Below are 21,843 nucleotides of genomic sequence, written 5' to 3' on the forward strand. Positions count from 1 at the left end.
CAGATTCTGAGAAATACAGTGGAAAATCCTAGAACAAACCTCACAAAGTCTTGATTGCTGGGGGTGGACATAAGGACAAAATTGGAGTTGAATAGCTTTATAAATGAGGCCACCTGGGAAAGTAAGAATTTTTTTTTTTTTTTTTTTGAGGAACAAGATGATTAAATCATGCTCTTTAAAGGCACTGATTGAATGTACAGTTCTGTTCTTGTTAGACCAATAGTGTTACTCCACTAGCCACCTGGCAACAGATTTTAACTAAAGGAATGATCCCATTAGTTTAAGTATCAGAAGACTTTAATACTTTTTTTTTTTTAAATGAAAGAATCAGCAATTGGTTTTATTTGGCCCCAATCTCATTGCAGAGTCTGTTGGAACCATTTTCAAAACTGCTCAGCTTTGTGATTCAGAATGCCGTCTTCACTTTAGCCTACCTGGTGGAGGTGTGTGGTTTGTGTTACCGAGCTTTCACAAAGGTAAGGTTGCGTATCCGTTTGTTCTGGGGAAACTGAAAACTGGCAGAAACATTCTTTCTAACCGGTGTCAATGCTTGTTCTTTCTAACCGGTGTCAATGCTTGTTCCGTTCATTGCTTCACTATAGTTAAAAATGAGTAATTCTACTGAGGTCTAATAAATATCACAGGAAGGAAACACTTTATGCAAATCTATATAAACTGTATCTTAAATATACAAACTTGGAGAAATGAGGCTCATATGGTTTAGAAGAGAAGAGAGCTTTTGAGTAAAACGAGATAGTGGTTCTAAATGACCTCTTAAGGTCCTTTTCAAGTTCACCATCCCATGATTAGTGGGCAAGCCATAACTCCGTGTCATTTTTATACCCAAAGTAGAAAAATATCAGCTTGTCATTTGTAAAATCCTGAGGAGAGCTCCTTAATTCTCATCACTTGTTTGTCTCTCCACTTCTGGGTTCTTGGCCTCTGAGATTGTAATCTCATCTTTTGTCATCTTGCCTTCATAATGGTTTCTGTATTGCATTATCTTTCTTCTCCCCTGGCCCACTGCTGAGGAGTGGAAAAGTACTGCTTGCCCAGTGCCTGTAGCAGCCTTGTTGGAGCTGGTAGATGCTGTCCTAAAGGAAAAGCAAGGCCAACTGGGAGCACGTCTGCCCTCAAGAACAGTGTCCAATGTTACTCACCCACTTTCCAAATTTTCCAAGTTTCTTTTCAGTGGGGACTCTGTTTCTGTTGTTCTCCCCGAACATCTAGAATATTCCATTTTTCATGTTGTCCACTTCTATAGGCCTTTTATTTTCCTCATTAAAAATCTAATTTTCTATCAAGTCTTTCATTCTATTTAAAACACTCTTGTCCTTTTTTTCTTACCATCTTGTGTCCATTCTGCCGTGTTAAGTGTTCCATGATAATCTTGTCTTTAGCCTTTCTGATTATAAACTTATTACTCTGCTTGGAGTTTTCTAACTACCTAAATAATCAGCATTTTTTTTTCTTCTTTCAAATCCTTCCTGAAAAATAACTTCTTTTTTTTTTTTTTTTGTCACTTAAAACAGTAGATCTATAGGACACAGTACCAGATGCAATGAAAAGATATACAATGAAAAGAAGTTATTTTATTTCTTAATTTTCTTTATGCTTGGTTTGTTTGAATTATGCACTTTTTAAAGGGGAAGAACCATAATGAATTTGTACTTTCTGTGTTGTGCACTATAGAGATTGACCACAGAGGAACTTCCACTTTTTTAAAGTCAGGATATTCTTAGTTTTGAACATTCCTTACACATTATATGCTCTCCTACCCCATGATTGCTTTGGTGGCCTTCTACTTCCTGTTGTCATCTGCCCATCTCCAGTGGTCATACTCAAAATAACTATTACTTGTAGAAAGCTTCGGTCTTAGGGTGTTCCCACCTTCTTCGTAGATAATGGGAAACTATTGGAAATGGTTTCAGAAAGAGCAGTATCTAGCTGAGCATTCTCCCTTGTTTAATCAAAAGAAAAGGCATAGAAAGGTAAGGGCTTTGTAGACTTCTCCTTCTGGCAATCTGGCAGCCTAAATACCTGAAAACTGTCCCACTTAAAATAATAGAAGCTCTGGGTAAAATGTAATGAATATGATTTTAAATGTATTGGTAATTTTATAAGAATGAAAGGGGCAAAATTGGAGAGGAGATTGAGAACCAGAGTGGGAAGCATATAAGCTGATATTGTAGCAGTCTTGGGTGGGGGAGTTGCTTGTCTTGGGAGCTTAGTGGCTCAAAGGTTGTTTTTTAGATTTGCATGTATCTAATTTTATTTTGCTTATTTGGTTTTTTAATTCAAGTATAATTAAATACAGTGTTATATTAGTTTCAGGTGTACACCATATTGATTCTATAATTCTATACATTTCTTAATACTCACTGTGATTAGTATAGTCACCTTCTGTCATCATACAACATTATCACAATATTATTGACTGTATTCCCGATGCTGTACTTTTCATCTCCATGAATTATTTATATTTACAACCTTTTAATCCTCTTTATCTGCTTCATCTATCATCCCACCTTCCTCCCGTCTGGCAACCACCATTTTGTTCTCTGTATTTAAGAATCTGGTTTTTGTTTGTTTGTTTTGTTTTTCTAGATTCCACTTATAAGTGAAATCATGGGACACTTGTCTTTCTCTGTCTGACTGATTTCACTTGGTATAATACCCTCTGGGTCTATCTGTATTGTTGCAAACGGCAAGATTTCATTCTTTTTCATGGCTGTGTGTGTATTTGTATTATGTGTGTGTCCCTTTTTCGAATTCATACAGAGATATTGAATGGATTAATGGTGTCTGGGACCTGCTATATTTGGAATTTGAAATATACTTTTAAATAATTCATAGATCAGAGGAGATAGGAGAATTTACAAAAATATTTAGAACTACACAAATATGAAAATACTACATTCTAAAGTTTGAGATATGGAGCCACAGAGATATTTAGAAGAAGATTCATAGTCTTAAATACTTCTCTTGGAAAAGAAGAGAAACAAAATGAGGTAAACAAGTCAAGTTAATAGGCATAACAGAGCAACCATACGGAGATTTAAAGGAAGGAAATAATAAAGATAAGATCAGGAATTAATGAAATAGAAAACATAGCTACAATGGAGGATCAGTACAACCAGAAGGGGGCTTTGAGGTTTTGACAAAACTTTGGTGAGACTGATCAAGAGAAGCAGAGAAAAGGCACAGATAAAGACTATCAGCAGTGAAAAAGGGACATAGTGTCTATGTAACTGTAGACATAGCAGAGATTTTGAAATGAACAACTCTGTGTGGGTAAATTTGAAATCTTGGACAAGGGGACAATTTTCTAGAAGAATGTGACACACTACAACTAAGGAAAACAATGGCTAGACCTAAATGATTAAAAATTGGAATGCGTAACTATAAAACGTCCCAGTTTTAAAGATGACTTCTGTTAAACACTGAAGGAACAGACTGAGCTCCACTTTGTGCAGAGAATCAAAACCAGGGAACACTTTCAACATCCTCTGTGAGGCCAGTAGACTCGTGACACCAACTGGACAAGGGCAGTGGGAGAAAGGAAAATTATGGGCCAATTCTACTTCTAAGGTATACAAATTCTGAATGAATAATAGCAAATTAATGTGTTAAACATAAAGCCTCGTGGCCCAGTGAGGATTTTCTTGAAGTATAAGAATGGTTTATATATTAGAACATTGATTTATGTCACCATGATACCAGATGAAAGGTGAAAAATTTATATCATTATCTGAGCAAATACAAAAGAAGCATTCTATGTAATTCAACATCCATTTGGGATAATTCCTGTCAAACTAGGAATATAAGGGAAATTCCTTAGCTTGTGCCTACCAGAAACTTCTAGGAAATGTTATACTTAATGGTGAAATGCCAACAGTAGTCCCTTTAAAATTGTAAATAAGACAAGAATGCCCATTATCACTGTTTCTATTCATTATGGTCCAGGGGGTCCTACTCAATTCAGTAAGATAGGAAGAAGAAATCAAAGGTGTAAGGATTTGAAAGGAAAAATAAAACTCTCACTTTCCATAGATGATATGATTACAAATGAACCAAGGAAAATCTGCCTTTTCAAAACTTTTGTAAGAGTTCAGCAAGGATGCTGATTACAAATGAATACCCAGAAATCATCCACCTTTAATATTCAGCTACAAATGATTATAAAATATACTTGTAAAATGTCATTTCCTGTGGCAACAAAGAATAAATCTAACAAAAATGTGCAAGAACTTAATGGAGATAACCAGAAAGTTTTATTAAACAGCATTAAGTAAATGGAGACAGATCTCATGTTCATGGATGAGGACCCAGCATAATAAAGACAGCTAATTCTCATAAAATAACCTATAAATTTAGTATAATTTCAATAAAAAGTTTAGACTTCTTTCCTGATAATTATGGGCTAGATCATTTCCTACTTAAAAGCTTAAAAAAATGAGCAAGATATTTTCTGAAAACTTCTTAAAAGCATCAAAATGCTAACCAGATTTAAATGAATCACCCGGCTAAGATCCGGGAGAGCACAGAAATGCAGGGATGTGACAGAGGCTGAGCTGCAGTTCTAGAAGATCCAGGAGGCTCGGGGAACAAGAGTCAGAATCCAGGACCTACCAAGAGCAGGGACTTGGTATGATCCTGCACCCCTGCAGCCCATCCCTGTCTGGTCAGGACTACAAAATAAAGATAACCCAGAGGTGAACTTGTCCTCACATAGATCGAGCTCAGTGTCAAGCCCTTTGGTGGCCCAATATAAGACATTACAAGGCTTGTGTGTTTATTAAGGTAACCCCGGACCAGGCTAGTACCTCCAGGGACCTGGCAAAAAACAGGCAGAAAGCTCTTTGGAGGAAGATAACATTTCAGGCCTCAAATGATTTCTAGAAATAATTTTTTTAAAAAGTGTTCAGCATGCAAGGCTATTTGGGCATACAGGTGGAAGTATATACCATGAGTAAAAATGAGGAAAAGGAAAAGAAAGTGGATGCAGACCCATTGGGTCTCCAGTTCCTTGGTTATGATCAAGAAAGGACACATGAGGGGCTCCAAGGTGCTTGTGACGTGCTGCTGTTTGACCTGGGTGTTCAGTCTATATGAACCCATTTATCTGCACGTTTGTGTTTTATGTCCTTTTATGCATGTGTGTTATAGTTGACGGTAAAAAACTTGCAAAATTGAAAACAATCTCATGTTCCGTTAACAGGAAAACAGATCAATGAATTTCAGTATGTTCTTCTAATAAAATATTGTTAAACCCTAGTTAAAAGAACCACAACTACATGTATCAATAGGAACTAACTTCAAAAATATAATGTAGCGAGAAATTATAAGCAGAAAGAGATGCACAGTATGATACTGTCAGAGAAAGTTAAAAACAAGCACGGAAAAATAATATTATACCTTGTAACAGAGGCATACATATGTATGGATATGTAAAAACATACATGAACTAGTAAGCACCAGATTCAAAATTGTGGCTACTTCAAGGAAGGGAGAAAGAAAAGAGAGCACCGTACAGGAAGCTTCCACTGTTTCTGTGACATTACATAAAGCAAATGTTACAATGTGACAAAGATGAGTGGTGGTACCTAGTATGTTCCATTTATTTTTCTGTGTGCTTAAGCAGTCCATTTGAAAAGTAAGTTCTTCAGAGAGGATATGAGCCCCTGGAAACAGCTGTATATGTTTCTCTCTAAATCATTTTCTTTTGGAAAAAAAACGCTTTTGGATTTAATTTCTGCATTTCTTAGAACCTATCATTTCCTGCAAGCAAAAACCAAATCTGGCCATTTCAGTATTGAAGAGACCTCCTATCTTTTTCTTACCCGTTGAATTATGTGCTCTGGGTGCTTCAGTAAACTCATTACACACACAAAAATGCCTTTTTAATTTTTTCCTTTCAGTTTTAATTTTATTTCTTAAGGACAGTTCATTATGCATATTCAAATACTGTTTTTCATTTCCGATCTGTGAATCTTTTGGAAGCTCTTTTGACAGTTCTATTCTGAGTTTTTAGAAATAGCTTACCTTCTTCTCTTTTGTTCTGTTTAGGAGCGGGATAAATTCTACTTGTCTCGTAGTGTTGTTCTGGAACTCCTGCAGGCCCTGAAGCTCAAATCCCCTTTACCAGATACAAACCTCCTCCTGCTTGTCCAGGTGGGCCTATGTGTTGTTTGAAATACTTTCCACGAGATCCACTATGTTTGGAAAAATTAAGGAAGGTGTGGGGCATATGCAAAAATCAAATATCTCTGCCCAGAACTGAGAAATAATCTATCTTACCTGAGCCATGATCGAACCAATATTACACACTTAACACCTCCACTGGCTAAACAAGACAAAAAAAGGAGTATTTATTTTGTCCCTACTGTGGAACTAGTTCTGTGAGGGGCAAAGAGAATAATGAAACAATAATTTCTGTCCTCAAGAAATTTACAGCCAGGTAGGTCGGAGGGCAGCTCATTGACAGCTAATGGAGCTGACGGAGGACTAATGAAGCCACTAGTGGGTCACCAGGCTGAGGTCTGGTTGCAGAGTCCCATGCATGTGGGTGGGTCACCAAATCTCCTTGAAGAGCTGAGGGTGAGGGTAGGCCCGACCAGGTACATTCCGTGGTGGGACGTACAGAGTTCAAGCATGGTGGCAGGTGGATGTGAAAAGCACCAGCACCCACGGGAGCCCTGAGGCAGAGGGGCTTGAACGCATACAAGGCAGGTTCTGGAGAACTTACAGAGTTGGTGCTTTTTGCTGTAGGGTTGCTCGTGAGGGGCTGGAGCCTTCCATCCCTGGCTCCCTTAGCTCATTGTCTTAGACAAGCGTGCAGGTTTTTAATCACATGAGACCAGCTATGACTAGTGCCATGAGAGAGAGAAAGAGATATAACAAAGTCCTGGGGGGAGTTGAGAGCAGGAGGCATCCCATCCCCTGTGATGTGAAATCAGGGAAGACTTCTTGAAGGAGGTGGCATTTGAGCTAGACCACAAAGGACTACTGGGTGCAGGCAAAAGCCTTTCTATGAGGTTGGAGTTCAGCACGAGAGGCTGACTGGCTTCAAGCAATGGGGGTGGGGGGGGGGGGGGAGGGAGGCTTCAACAGGAAGTTGGGACAAATTTAGGGATAATGACCTGAGGAAATCAGGTAACATGGGACCCCACCTCATACTCCCAAGGGTTGAGGCTAGACTTAAAGAAACTTGGCCATGAGCCAGGGCTAGGACCAGAGAGTATCATTCAGACTGCCTTTGTGCAAAGTGCGCAGTAAACGAGTCACAGCTGTTTTATTTCTTCCCGATGAGCATTAAGACCCGTCCCAGGGGCTTGGCCTACAAGGTTGAAGTTAAATGACTAGAGGAAAATGGGAGCTTGATATCAAGGAACTAGGCAAGTGTCCCTGAATCTTAGGTACCTTGGGTGCCATTTGGAGAGATGAGGGAGAAGGAAACATTCTAAGCACCTGTGATGTGCTTTACATGTTACCCTTAATCCTTACCGCCATGTGAGGTATTAGTTCTGGACCGCAGATGAGAGACAGGCTCAGGGAGGTACAGTGACTTGCCCAAGACCACACAGCTGGCAGAAGTGGTGTCCGCATCTGACCACAGGGTCTGTACACAGCCCGGTCGGGCTCCTTGCATCACTCGCCCCTCTTACCGTAAGAGCTCCTAGCTGTTTGCAGTGCCTTCCTCTCTCTGCACACAAATCCGGTCTTCCAGCCTCTGGCTAACTAAAGGAATTCTGCTAAAACTCTGCTTTTTCTCAAATCACTCCCTGCACTGATAACCTACACTGACCTGAACTGTGCTGTCTTCCATCCTGTGGCCCCATGTGACCCTTCAGTAGTATCTATAGATGTTTACTGGCCATCTGTCTGGGGCTAGATTCTAGGGGTATAGCAATGTAAAAGGCATAAACCCTATCCTGATCATGTGCTAACGCCTATACTGAAAGTCTGCACAGTATGTAGAGTGCTGAAGAGGAGGGAGTGGCCAGCTCAGCCTGGGAGATGGAAGGAGGCTCATTAAGCCACTAGGAGCCCAGACCTGGCCCAGGTACTGGGGAAATAATGAATAAGCCATGCCTCCTTCCTTCCAGGAATTTGCTGTCCGGTAGGTGAAGCTGACATGTAAGCAAGCATTTCCAACACAGGGTGATGGGTACAGTAGCAGAGGTGTGCACTGAGTAAGGAAGTGTGGTGTAGAAGAGGGACCGTATGGACCTTAAAGTATGTGCCGAAGTTCAGGAGTTTACCTGGGAGAAGAGGAGGAACCATACCCATCATTTACTATCTAGGATTCACTACTGATCTCCTTCCTCCCCTGCCATATACTACTAATCCTTAGAACCAGAATTGAATTTTTCTCGAAGGCATGAGATTTAATAAGAAGTTGGTGTACTTTCAGTGAGCCATGGCCTAGCTTTGCAGGGCACACTGGAGCTGGCTGAGAGCAGTGATGGCTGGCGAGTGGCAGCAGTGAATGTCAGGTACAATATAGTCAGAATGAAATGGCTCCCATTGTATCAGGATGCTAGAAAACCCCAGAGGAAGACAGAAGAACAAATCAGAGCCAGGAGCTACTGGCCTTCCTAAGGAGAGGCAGACTTTGAATCTCTACCAGTGGATTGCCACTGGCCAGCCCTTCCTACTTATGCCTGGGCAGCACCACTGCTTTTGAGTACCAACAACTGTGACCCAAACTGACCATAAGGATTGATGGGATCGACACTGGTTTGGAGAAGAGGGCAAGTGAACTGGGCTTAGTGAAAAAGCCCGTGAGGGATTTAAGCTAGCAGGTTGACAGTGTCTGGGAGTCACTTGCTTCTGCTAGTGTTCTGGATGGGAACCTGCCGCCTCAAAACAGCCTGGGTTTCCAGATGCTGAAGGTGCTTTCCTGCTTCCATGGGAGAACGTTTCCTCAGTTGCCCTCAATCTTGAGCAGAGCTGATCTATGTGGCTGATCTTCTTGGGGTCTAGCACGCCGTTCAGTGACTGCTGCTGGGGCCTGGCTTTCTGTGAAGTACATTAGTCAACCATAATAAGCACTTGTCACAAGACAGAAAAAGAACACTGGCAGTTTAAATTGCCCAGTGTTTAAGGAAACCATGAAAACAGTGATTATTGTATCACAGCTAGGTGAATAAATAACAAAAACAAATTAGCTTTAGGAATAAAGAAGCCAAAAAAGTAGATTGTTCTGAATGTGGTTTTGTTTTTTTTTTTTTTTTTTGGATTCTCATATACCATTTCAAATAAATACCATCTCCGTCTTTTTAAAACCAGTATGTATTTGTCATGGAATCATTACATTTTAAGAATCTAGTTGTAAAATTATTTGGGTTAGAGAGGTATTTCAGAGAAGATTTGAGGTCATGCCAAAGAGAAACAACTTTATGAATAATGTTTCAATCTTCCCAACAAAAAATATTAAACATTATGCTATTTTGAAGTATTATGTCTTTGTTCTATATACAGTCCATTTTCATTACTGAGAGAAATAAAAGTGAGTCATGCTTTAAAAAACCAAAGTACTTTCCGTCTCTGCCTGGTAGTTCCTGGCTAAGCCACGGAGGGAGGTCCTCCATGGGGCCCCTCATGAGTTGAGGGAGAAGCATCTTTTGTCTCTCTTCAAGAATAGGACATCTTTTGGTAGGGTTTCCCAGTTCCTTTTTCTCTTGCCCTTGACCGCCTGGTTCCTGCAGGTGTTCTCTGGAGGATGGCGGAGGTGACAGCCTTTCTCTGGTGGCTTCTCTTAGGCCGGTGAATGTAGTCTGCAGTCAGAGAAAAGCTTTCCTCTTTACTGATGAGCATCAGTTTCTGGCACCTGGAGGACCAGGCTCACAGTATGGACAGATAATATGTCTGGGGCCAACAGTGACTTCTTCCACAGATATCAGCAAACATAATCTGATGGCAGTGGGGGTGGCTTTGCTGAACTGAAAATGGAACTTGGAAACAGAAAAGAAAGCAACAATTGGAAGGAAAAACTCCCCTGGTGATCCATCATGAGTGACACTGGCAAGATAGTCAGTTGCTCAGACCTTGGATTTACCCTTCATTCTTCCATCCCACAGAGACCACCAGGGTATTTCCATTACTACCCCTCTAATAATGTCCTAGATAGATAAATTCACAGGCCTTGAGCCATTTATACTCTTCTCATAGATAGATGATACCTTTGTTGTTTATCAAATACTCTGCCCTTAAAGAACAACGAAACACTTGCCCAAGGGATGTGTGGCCATCCAAGTTTTAAATGTTTCAGGGTCATGATAGGTACCAATCTGTTTTAATTCCTAGAAATTCTTTCTAGAGGCCCGGCATCGTGGGAAATCTCCCACCTGCTCTCTTGTGGTCGTCTAGCCATAGACTCCTGTTATTTGTTTTTACCTGCATATAACGTCTGAAGGCCGTAAACGCACAAGTGGATGTTTTATTTTTTAAAGAAAAAGAGGCTTGGAGGTAGGAAAGGATTTTCCAAATAAGAAAAATATATGTATTCTTCAGAATCTAAGTTGTCAACCACCAGGATATAGTTCTTCTGCACATTGGACAGATGCCCTATCTTGTTTTAATTCAGACCTGTCAACATTTTAACTTTTCACTTATGACATCTTTGCTGCTGGTCTGCTGGAGATATTTTGGGTGTAATAGGTTATCATAAGTGTTATCTAGATAGATTAAAGCAGAATTTTCATAATAGGGTGATAACTCATTAAAAGCTTCTGTAAAGGCTATATGAGCCCAAATCAAAACGAATTTCCTCAGCCCTTATTATGTGTTAAGAGTAGACATTGTGCTGATTTGCATGGAGCACCCCCACTGTGTGGGATACACCTGTACAGTCAAGTGTAAGAAACTGTGTGGGTGAAAGATTTCTCTTTTAAAGACAGGCTAGTGGTGGGCTAGAGGACAAAGAACTGACAGAGGGACGCCTCTTTTTAAGTCACAGATACTATTGACGTGGGGTATTAACATTAGTTGAGTTAGTAATAATCTGATCACTCTTTGGATGAGAGGTGGAGATACTATTTTGAGTCTCATTTTGATAATGAATTTAGTAAGACACATAATGGATATCGCCTTTCTTTTGTATTCTTTTGTATTCATGTGGGTGGGAGTGTTTCAGTAGCATATTTCTGCCTCAAAGTATGAAATTCTTCCTTCTGCAACAGACATCCGTCCCCTCTCTGAGTTTTAGTTATGTCTTTATATTGTGAGCAATTCTATAAAATTGTAATGGGATTTTTCAGCTTATGGTTGGCAGCTATGTAAAAAGAAGTGTTTATTAAGGTTTTAGTTGTACATATTATATAAAAATTACACTGGATTTATTTTTATATTTGATAAAAAAAAACTTTTTAAAAAAATGTTAATAAGTAAGCCCCATACCACACATGGGGCTCGAACTCACAACCCCGAGATCAAGAGTTGCATGCTCTACCAACTAAGCCATTGAGGTGCCCCCCGCCCCTTGCAATTACACTGGATTTAAATGCCTTGATAAAAAATAAATAGTAGATGGTTTTATTTTTATTTCTATTTTTTTAGTGTTTATTTTTGAGACAGAGAGAGAGACAGAGCACAAGCTGGGGAGGGACAAAGAGAGAGGGAGACACAGAATCTGAAGCAGGCTCCAGGCTCTGAGCTGTCAGCACAGAACCTGACGCAGGGCTTGAACTTACAAACCATGAGATCATGACCTGAGCCGAAGTTGGACGCTTAAACGACTGAGCCACCCAGACGCCCCAATAGTAGATGGTTTTAGAGGCTTATCCACTTTTATACCTGTTAATACACCAGACTCTCCACGGTACTTCCATAAATTTGGGGGGGGGGGATTTCTGATTAATTCTGACTTCTAAGAGTTACCAAACATTTTAATTTGGCCTCATATCTTGGGGCTACGTGGCTGACACCGTCCTTCCATTATGCTACTCATTCTGCTTGGCTGAGTGTCATAGGTGAGAAAGGCTTCTGCTCAGGGGAGATAGAGACATTGAAGTATCGCTTCTCTGCGAATCTTCTCTTGCTCTCAAGGGTACAGCCAGGCCAGGCAAGCACACTTTTGGGGGCCCCCGGTGTGAACCCACCACAGAGCATCTCCACTGCCCTGACTTCCCTTCTCTCACGCTTACGTGCAGTTCTGTCCTCTCCCTTCTGGCCTCTCTTGGCTCTCATTTCTGTTGCAAAGAAATTAATTAAAATGTTGGTATCCTGACAGAGGTTTTGAAACTTAGTTATGAGTAGTTTGTCTTAGATTGCAGACTCTGATAGCTTTTGAAAATACATTTTATGGGAAAACATGTGTTATCTGCCAGGAGGTTGGGACTGTTTCTTCTTTTGATCATGTACTTCTATCAGATATTTTACTTTTTCTTACTGACATGTTCTGGCCAAAGTTATAGGCTTTCCTTTAAAAAAAAAAAAATTCTGATGTATTTACTTTAAAAAAAATTTTTTTTTTCTTAATGTTTTTATTTATTTTTGAGACAGGGAGAGACAGAGCATGAGCAGGGGAGGGGCAGAGAGAGAGGGAAACACAGAATCCGAAGCAGGCTCCAAGCTCTGAGCCATCAGCACAGAGCCCAATGCGGGGCTCGAACTCATGAGCCGTGAGATCATGACCTGAGCCGAAGTCGGACGCTCAACCGACTGAGCCACCCAGGCACCCCTACTTTTTCTTATATTAGGAATAAGTCCTAGTTAGAGAGCTGACAGAAGACGTAAGCATTCCTGAATAAAATAATGGAAAGTTGCAGGTATTCCCTGGATAGTACCTGCTGGTACTTTCTTTGCTAGATTCAGAGTTAATGGCCAAATAGATTCCTCAGCCTTCTGGAACTGTATTTGAGGCAAACGGAAATGACTGTACATGAATGTAGAGTTGTGGTATGTATCCGCTCCTGCAATGTGGCTTTCAGAGAAGGCTCTGCCTGTTGTCCTCTGGCCCCCAGCTCAGTTACGTGTTGAAATACCTCTCTTGCAGGACCACACTTGATGACCAGCTCTTGAACAAAGCCTTGAATGAGAAGCCTCAGGGATACTTGCCCTCAGAAGGTCTTCGGCCTAAATCTCTGCCTTGTTAGCCAAAGCCTGTTACCTATTTATTATGCTCTGATCCTGACCCCTGATTAGCCTGACAACATGCTAGTTTCTGGTCTTCATCAGGCCCGCGTGAGCTTTTCTCTAGCACCCTAACCCGTATTACTTCTCCCCAGTTTGCCAGGGAGCTAGCCTGCCTTGCTGAACTCCTCATCTTGATCTTCCTAACTTTTCTGTGCTCTTCTAGAGTGAGAGTGGAATGGGTTAGAAGGTAGGGCTGTCAGTGTGAAAGCTTTCAGAGCCGCTGAACCATGCACAGCAGCAGCTTTGGACCCCAAAGTTGTTGGGACCACCGGCCAGAGGCCAGAGAGGACAAATTAACCGGGACCTACTAGCTCATAGCAAAGTCTGCAGACTTCATGTGTAACTTTGTCTTGAAACCATTAATAAATAGCTGGGTGTTGCATGAGGTGGGAAACACCTATAAAAATCCGTAACGAAGTAAATTCAATTGGAACCTGGCCAATGTGTCCTTATCCTGAGCTTGTCATAATTGGTTAATTGATCCATTTCACCAAGTTTTGCTGAGCCCCTCCATGATGTCAGGCAGGAAGCTAGTCAGGCAGGTCAGATGCATGGATGGAGTCTGTGCCCTTGGAGAGCTTGTAGCAGGTTGTGAAACAGACTTCATAGGTCACTGCAGTCTAAGGTCGCAACTGTTATAGTGGAAGTGTGTGAAGTGTTCCGTGGGGCAAGGACAGGAGTGGGGGTGGGGTCATCATCAGCACAGAGGATAGGCATGGGTGAAGGTAGAGAAGACACAGGCAGATTGCTCACAATGAGGTTTGTTATATTTCTGTTTTCATTTTAAATGTATAATGATAGAAATCTGGAAAATCTATGAGAAGTCCGGAACTCTCGAGAAGCACTAGAGAGTAAATATAATAACTTCAGAATAAATCTGACAGTGTTGATGTCTTTCCTTTCTCCCTTGATTGAATGCACCATTTCAGTGCCACTGAGCTGTCTGGGTAAAGTAAGAATCCATGTGTTAATCTCAGTACTATGATCCTCAATTTCTGATAGGAACAACTGTCATGATTAGCAAGTCCTATATATCCAGGGCAGATTGTCACGGGAGTAAACACTAATGAAAGTAGGCCAAGTTAATAAAACTATAAATAACTTATTACTGTCCAAGTGCTCTTAAAAGTAATTATGCTTTCAATTTCTTACTAGTTTATTTGTGCAGATGCTGGAACCAAACTAGCTGAGTCAACAATCCTGAGCAAGCAGATGATTGCCTCTGTACCTGGAGTAAGTCCTGACTGAATTAATCATCTCTACATTTTATATTTCTTCTCATTTCCCCATTTATTAAAGAAGTTATTTTTGGCCTGTGTCCTGGCTCATTTTTGATAGAACAAACACTGTAAAATTGAAAACATGTTAGCATTTTTTTTAAAGAGAGGTAGTGAAAATTTATATTAACCCCAGCCTGTGGAAACTTTTAATTCCAGGAAACATGAGTAAAATTGAAGCAGCCAGTTAAGGGGAGGAGAGAAATTACCAGACATAAAAAATAGATTTGATTATAGTTCAATTATTCCAGAATCACTTTTCTTACACTGGCACCTGTTAACCAATTTGATTTGACTACTGCCAGAAAGAAATAAGCATTGTGATACTTTGTTTTTCTTTACAATATTTCCTCTGAAAATTAAAAAATTCCCATTAGTGAACTATTTGGCAAAATAGGTTAAGATTCTCACCGAAGGGCTAAGGATGAGAAACCACAATAACATTGGTAGCAAGTTGACTGCAGTGAAACTCAGAAACTTTAGAGATATTAATTATTCATTGAAAAAAATTATTTAAATTTTTAATAGAGAAAATTTAAAAGAAAAAGGATCAGCTGTAATCCCTCTGCCAATCAGAAATATTGTTTTGGAAAATTTTTTCATATTTTGATCTATTCAGTATGCTAATTTGCTTATTTCCATATTGTTAGAAGTTTATTTACTTTCCAGTTTCATTGCCAGTATGTACACACACACACACACACACACACATATTTCTACAAAGACCATCATTATGTTTATTTTGAATTATATCCTTGGCATAAATTCCTTAGAGAGTAGGACTATCTTGATGGTATGTATTCTCATATTGTTTTCTAAAAGGGTTTTATTTATTTACACTTATAAGTATACCAATTTTACCCACAGTGCTAAACATTATATTTTTAAAATGCTGTTTATTTAATTTTTTTGATGTGGAGAAATTCTATGACAGAGAAAAAAATAGTAATTCAACCCAGAGATAATTTTATTGCCAACATACTAATGTATTTACTTTAACTTTTTCTGTGCATGTTTTTTTTAAACATAGTTCAAACCATAGTATATAAATGTGGCTCTGGCTTCATATGTTATAAGCATTTACCCCAAAGTTTGGTGGCTGCAGAGTTATTACCTCATGCAAATGCACCATAAAATAGTGGTTAAGTGCACGGGGGTTAGACTCACACCAGAGTTTAAGTTCTGCCATTTACTAGCTGTGTGATCAGGAAAGTTATGTAACCTACGATTCTTGATTTGTATTATCTATAGAATGAGATATAATAGGGCCCAATGTCTAGTTTGAGGATTGAGTGAGATAATGTATGCAAAGCATATTAGCATAATGCCAGACATATAGTAAATGCTAAATAAACATAACCTATTAAAGAGAATATTAAGCAACATTACTTATTTTTGTATATTTTCATTATTTTCAATATTCTGCAGTTGTAACTAATATATGAGAAACATCTTTGTGTTTAAATCTTTGTCCATATTTGAGACTATTTTTTATAATAGATTTTGGGGAGTAGAATTACTAGACTATGCTTCTTAAATTAAAAAAAAGTTTATTTAGAGAGAGAGTGTGCATGAGCAGGGGAGGAGCAGAAAGAGAGGGAGAGAGAGAATCCCAAGTAGGCTCCGTGCTGTCGGTGCAGAGCCCGACATGGTGCTTGATCCCACAAACTGTGAGATCATAACCTGAGCTGAAATCAAGAGTTGGATGCCTAACTGACTGAGCCACCCAAGTGCTCCTAGACTATGTGTTTTTAAAGAGCTTTTAGTAGTTAGGGTGATGAAGGATGCCATGTGATGAATTCCCAGCCACTTAACACACAGAATGTTTATTGTTTGCTCATATAAAGTTTAAAAATTAATTAAACTAATTAATTAGTTTAATAAAATTAAGTTTAATTAATTAAATAAATTAATTAATGTTTATTTATTTTTGAAGGAGAGAGAGACAGAGTGTGAGTGGGGGAGGGGCAGAGAGAGAGGGAGACACAGAATCCAAAGCAGGCTCCAGGCTCTGAGCTGTCAGCACAGAGCCCGATGCGTGGCTCGAACTCACAAACCTGAGATCATGCCCTGAGCAGAAATCCGATGCTTAATCAACTGAGCCACCCAGGCACCCTGCTCATATAAAAGTTGAATGGGTATCCTGATTAGCAGAAGAAGGAGGACTTTCAAATGAAAGTTTACGTGCAGCTCTCTGCAATCAGCTGGTGGCTGGGGAAAGAGAAGGGAATATGGTACATTGGAAGGTTCTCATGGGCCAGGTCTGAATGATGCCTATTACTTCTACTCCCATCCTGTTGGCTAGAACTGTCATATGGGCACACCCAACTGCAAGCAATGATGGGAAATCTGGTTTAGGCACATGCTAGGGAGGAAGAGAAATGGTACTGTGAGCACTTAGCCAGTCTCTGCTGCACACTCACTAGTTTCCTGGTTGTTTAATTCTTTAAAACAGCATTTGCCACCTCTGTGCTGGCTTAAAAAATAATATCCCTAATAAATAAAAGCTTTATTGAAGTCAACAAGTAAAAGACAAACATTCCAATAGCAATGAAAAAACAAAAACAGTTATAGGGGCACCTGAGTGGCTCAGTCGGTTGAGTGACTGACTCTTGATTTCACCTCAGGTCATGATCTTAACAATTCGTGAGACTGAGCCCCGTATGGGGCTCTGCATTGACAGCGGAAAGCCTACTTGGGATTCTCTCTCTCTCTCTCTCTCTCTCTCTCTCTCTCTCTCCTCTCCTTGTGTGTGCACACTATTTCTCTCTCAAAAACAAAAAAATAAAACATTAAAAAAAAGTTAATAAGATCCATTTATGGAACCTTTCCAGTGACCAATAAGCCATTCAAAATATACTTCTTACTCTCACTAGTAATCAGTGAACTGTAAATTGATATAAAGTATTAAAATATTTTAAAATATAAAATTAAAATCAGCTAGCAACTCAATAGGTTTTTCTTAATTATTAAAGTTATTGATGATGTGAAACAAGCATTCTTATGAACTGCTGGTGGTAGTGAAAATTGGTGCAACTTTGCTGAAAAACAGTTTGACAATTTACTTCTGGTAATATATTTGAGAAAATAATTTAATACACACATAAAGAGTATGTTTATTAAAGTATGTTTATTAAAGCAGCATTTAAAATAGTAAAAATATGGAAGCAAAATTAAGATCTAACATTAGCATATTGTTTTTTAAAAAATTGTTTAAATTTGGGTATGGCCGACACACAAGGATACATTAGTTCCTGGTGTACAAGGTAATGATTCCACAAGTTTTTATGTTACGCCGTGCTCACCCCTAGGCTAGGTCACCATAGAACACTATTACAGTATCATTGACTATATCCCTTATGCTGTGCCTTTTATTTCTGTGACTTCTTCATTTCATAACTGGAAAACTGTGTCTCCCACTCCACTCATTTTGCCCACCCTCACCCCTCTGCTCTGGCTACCATCAGTTTGTTCTCTGTGTTTATAGGTCTGATTCTGCTTTTTATTTGTTTGTTTATACTTCCTTATTATTTTACAGTCCATGTATGAGTGAAATCGTTTGGTATTTGTCTTACTCAGTCTGCCTTATTTCACTTAGCATAATACGTCTAGGTCCATCCATGTCTCAAATGGCACAATCTCCTCCTTTTTATGGCTGCATAATATTCCATTCCATATCTTCCTTCTCCATTTATCTATGGGTGGACATTTAAGTTTCCTTCATATCCTGGCTATTATAAATAACGCTGCAGTAAACATAGGGGTGCATGTCTTTTTGAATTAGTGTTTTTGTTTTCTTTGGGTAAATACCCAGTAGTAGACATTTTGGATCCTACAGTGTTTGTATTTTCAGTTTTTTGAGGAACCTCCACACCGTTTTCTACAGTGACCATACCAGCTTACATTCCCACAAACACTATACAAGGGTTCCTTTTTCCCCACATCTTCACCAATGCTTGTTATTTCTTGCCTTTTTAATTTTAGCCATTCTGGCAGGTGTGAGGTGATATCTCATTGTGGCTTTGATTTGTATTTCCCTGACAATGAGTGATATTAAGCATCTTTTCATGTGTCTGTTGGCCATCTGGGTATCTTTTTTGGAAGCATGTCTATTCATGTCTTCTGCCCATTGTTAAATCAGATTGTGATTTTTTGGGTTTTTTTTTCTTGGTGTTGACCAGCATTAGTGTATTGTTTAAATAAAGTAAGGTACAAACAGAAGACCATGGGGGAGGAGAAGGGAAAAAAATGGTTAGAGAGGGAGGGAGCCAAAACATAAGAGACTCCTAAAAACTGAGAACAAACTGAGGGTTTATGGGGGGTGGGAGGGAGGGGTGGGTGGGTGATGGGTATTGAGGAGGCCACCTGTTGGGATGAGCACTGGGTGTTGTATGGAAACCAATTTGACAATACATTTCATAATAAAAAAAAAAGTAAGATACATCTATAAAAAAGACTATTATGTGGCTACCACATCAAGTTTTAAAAGAATAAATAATTGGAAAATGTTTATGATGGATTTAATTTACAAGCACATTACAAAAAAATGATCTCAGGCTTATAAAAATTATATGTATATGTGTATGTTATATGTGTTCAAAACACGTTGGAAGGAAATACCGGTGGTAGTGGCTTCACTGATGGAGGACAAGAATTAGGACTATGTGATTTTTGTTAATTTCTGTTTTTCCAAGTTTTCCACAGTGAGCATATGTTCCTTACAATCTAAGAAACGTAACTTTAAAATCAGACATAAGTTTCAAGGAAGAATTGGATATGATTCACTTGCGTTCATGTGTTTGAGTTTAGAGTACTTTTTCAACCCCTTATCATCAGTTTCCCATTGAAATAAATATAGGCCTTTGAAAACAAGTGGAGCTTGACTTTCCTTTTTTTAAAACAACACATCAGGGCTATGCTTATGTTTTGCAAATTAGAAAAAAAAGGGGGGGGGATTAGAAATTGCATGCTTTGTTTTATAAGTGTAGAGGCTCCCTAAGATGATCCTATATTTTAAGGCTTTTATTAGATGTAGATCCTGTCTCTAGAGCAAAAGTAACTGCATATTAGTAAACTCTTTGCTCTCATTCTTTGAAATTCAAAGTGAAAAGACAAATATTGAATAATGCTCCTAGTAATTATTTTCTTTGACATTTGCCTAGCTGAAATGATATAAAATATTGCCTATGAGAGAAACAAATCCCTTTCAAGAAATTAAAGAACAGAGTATATGCTCCTGTTTGCATGACATGTGAAAGGTCAGAGAAAATGGAATAAATCGGAGGGAAATCCTTTCTTGCACCAAAGGATTAATATTCCAAAAGCAAGAACACAATAACCTTTTATAATTCCTTCACTTGATTTAAATTAAAAGAAGAAAACCTTAGAACATATGAAATGCTTGGAAAACACTCTGACAGAACCGCCAATGACCTTATTTTACTGTTTGTTATCCTGTCAGAGGAACTGACAGGCGTAACATTGTAGAAGAGATGGGAGGTGATACAGTTCAGGGCTGTGCAGATTTACATGAATATGGGAAAATGAGAGCCACTGGGTGAGCTAGTTAAGTATATAATGTTCCAGATTTTCCAAAAGAAAGCTAAGAAAGGCCTTAGCATAGTATTCAGATGGCTTCAAAGACGGCTGCTTTTCATCCACATTACACCCGGCCTGATGTGTGGGTTTTCTCATACAGCTTTGATGTAGCAGCCCGCCTGTTCGGTTTCCTTTTCTTTGCTTATAATCCTAAATTCACTGCACTGCCCTGGGCAGGTTTATGTCATTTAATAACCAGAGACACAAGTATGCTTTCTTTGCCTTTAAAATTTCCCAAACATGCTGCCAGTGCGTGTGGGGAAGCTGATCATTTCATTTCATTTTTTTTCTTGCTTTATCCCTAGCAAGAACGCAGCAATCACGTTTATCTATTTAATAGTACGCCTGCTGTGTGTAAGGAGTTAGATTGTAAGTGACTTGAAAATAAGAATTTTTGACCCTTTCAGCAAATGTGATGTTTGTTTATATACTTTTCTTTTTTGATGGAAAAAGATTCGAGATTCTGGTGTTAGAATTAGGTGGCACGTATTTTATGTGTATCTAAGACTCCCCAGAGTGATAAGGGTTACTGTAGTATTAGGGTGATTCATGTCATAAAGACTCTGATGCATAATGGCTCTACATAAGATAATTTTTGTATACAGACTGGTTTAAATTTTTTTTAATGTTAATTTATGAGAGAGTGAGAGAGAGAGAGAGAGAGAGAGAGAGAGAGAGGAGGGGCAGAAAGAGGGGGAGACACAGAATCCAAAACAGGCTCCAGGCTCTGAGCTGTCACCACAGAGCCTGATGTGGGGCTCAAACCCACGAACTGTGAGATCATGACCTGAGCCGAAGTCAGACATTTAACTGACTGGGCCACCTTGGTGCCCCCAGACCAGTTTAAAAACAAGCAGACAGGAGTGGCTCAGTCAGTTGAGGGTCCTACTCTTGGTTTCGGCTCAGGTCACGATCTCAGTTTGTGAGTTTGAGCCCCATGTTGGGCGGCATGCTGATGGTGCAGAGCCTGCTTGGGATTCTCTCTCTCTCTGTCCCTCCCCTGCTTGTGCTCTCCTTCTTTCTCTCTCAAAATAAAAACAAAACAAAAACAGATGGGCCTTGAGGAGGGCACTTGTTGGGATGAGCACTGGGTGTTGTATGTAGCGATGAATCACGGGAATCTACCCCTGAAACCAAGAGCACGTGGTATACACTGTATGTTAGCCAATTTGACAATAAATTATATTAAAAGCAAACAAAAACAAACAAGAACAAAAACAAGCAAACAAAAATCAGTTAGATCACCCAGTGGGAAAAAAGCATGTTAACCCAGTCTACCCCAGGCCGCCCGTTTCTTACCTCTTCGCCACAAACCTTTTATCAATTTTTGTCCAAACCGCGGGCAGACAGTCACAGACGGTGGAGAGTAACGGAGTGAGTCAGAACTCCAGAATGTGAAACAACTCGTTAGTAAACAGCGTGAAGTCACAACAAGACAGTGACCGCAGTCAGGGCCAAAGTGAAGGCGGTGGCTTGGAGGGCCCACCCAGCGGTGTCCTTGTGTTTCAGTGTGGGACGGCCGCGATGGAGTGTGTGAGGCAGTACATCAACGAAGTGCTGGACTTCATGGCGGACATGCACACTCTCACCAAACTGAAGGTAAGAGGGCTTACCTACACTGCTCACTTCTCAGGTGAGCAAGACAGAGACAGTTTTAGGGACTTACGCAGACCAGATGGGACTTATTGTTACCTGGGGTGGCAGCTGTGGTGCTAACAGTCCCTGTCTTGGGAGCCTGGAGAACTGAGTTCAGCCTGCGCAAGAGGGAAAAGAGAAAGGAAAGGCTGTTTGCATGGCAGGAGTTCTGTGCACGGCTCTACTTTGGCCA

General features: G+C 39.7%; 1 protein-coding gene across 11 annotated transcripts in view; it reads left to right on the forward strand.

Moving 5' to 3' along the window:
• Positions 1-21,843, forward strand: part of UNC79 (unc-79 homolog, NALCN channel complex subunit) — a 270,072-nt gene that overhangs the window by 219,621 nt on the left and 28,608 nt on the right. For all 11 annotated transcript variants that reach the window (XM_042990436.1, XM_042990435.1, XM_042990440.1 and 8 more), the window contains 4 exons: positions 366-476; positions 6,070-6,174; positions 14,296-14,373; positions 21,525-21,614. In XM_042990436.1, coding sequence (XP_042846370.1) covers positions 366-476; positions 6,070-6,174; positions 14,296-14,373; positions 21,525-21,614 — 384 coding nt within the window. The remainder of the gene's footprint in view (positions 1-365; positions 477-6,069; positions 6,175-14,295; positions 14,374-21,524; positions 21,615-21,843) is intronic.

Source organism: Panthera tigris, chromosome B3 (genome assembly GCF_018350195.1).
Source record: "Panthera tigris isolate Pti1 chromosome B3, P.tigris_Pti1_mat1.1, whole genome shotgun sequence".
Classification (NCBI taxonomy): Eukaryota; Metazoa; Chordata; class Mammalia; order Carnivora; family Felidae; genus Panthera; species Panthera tigris.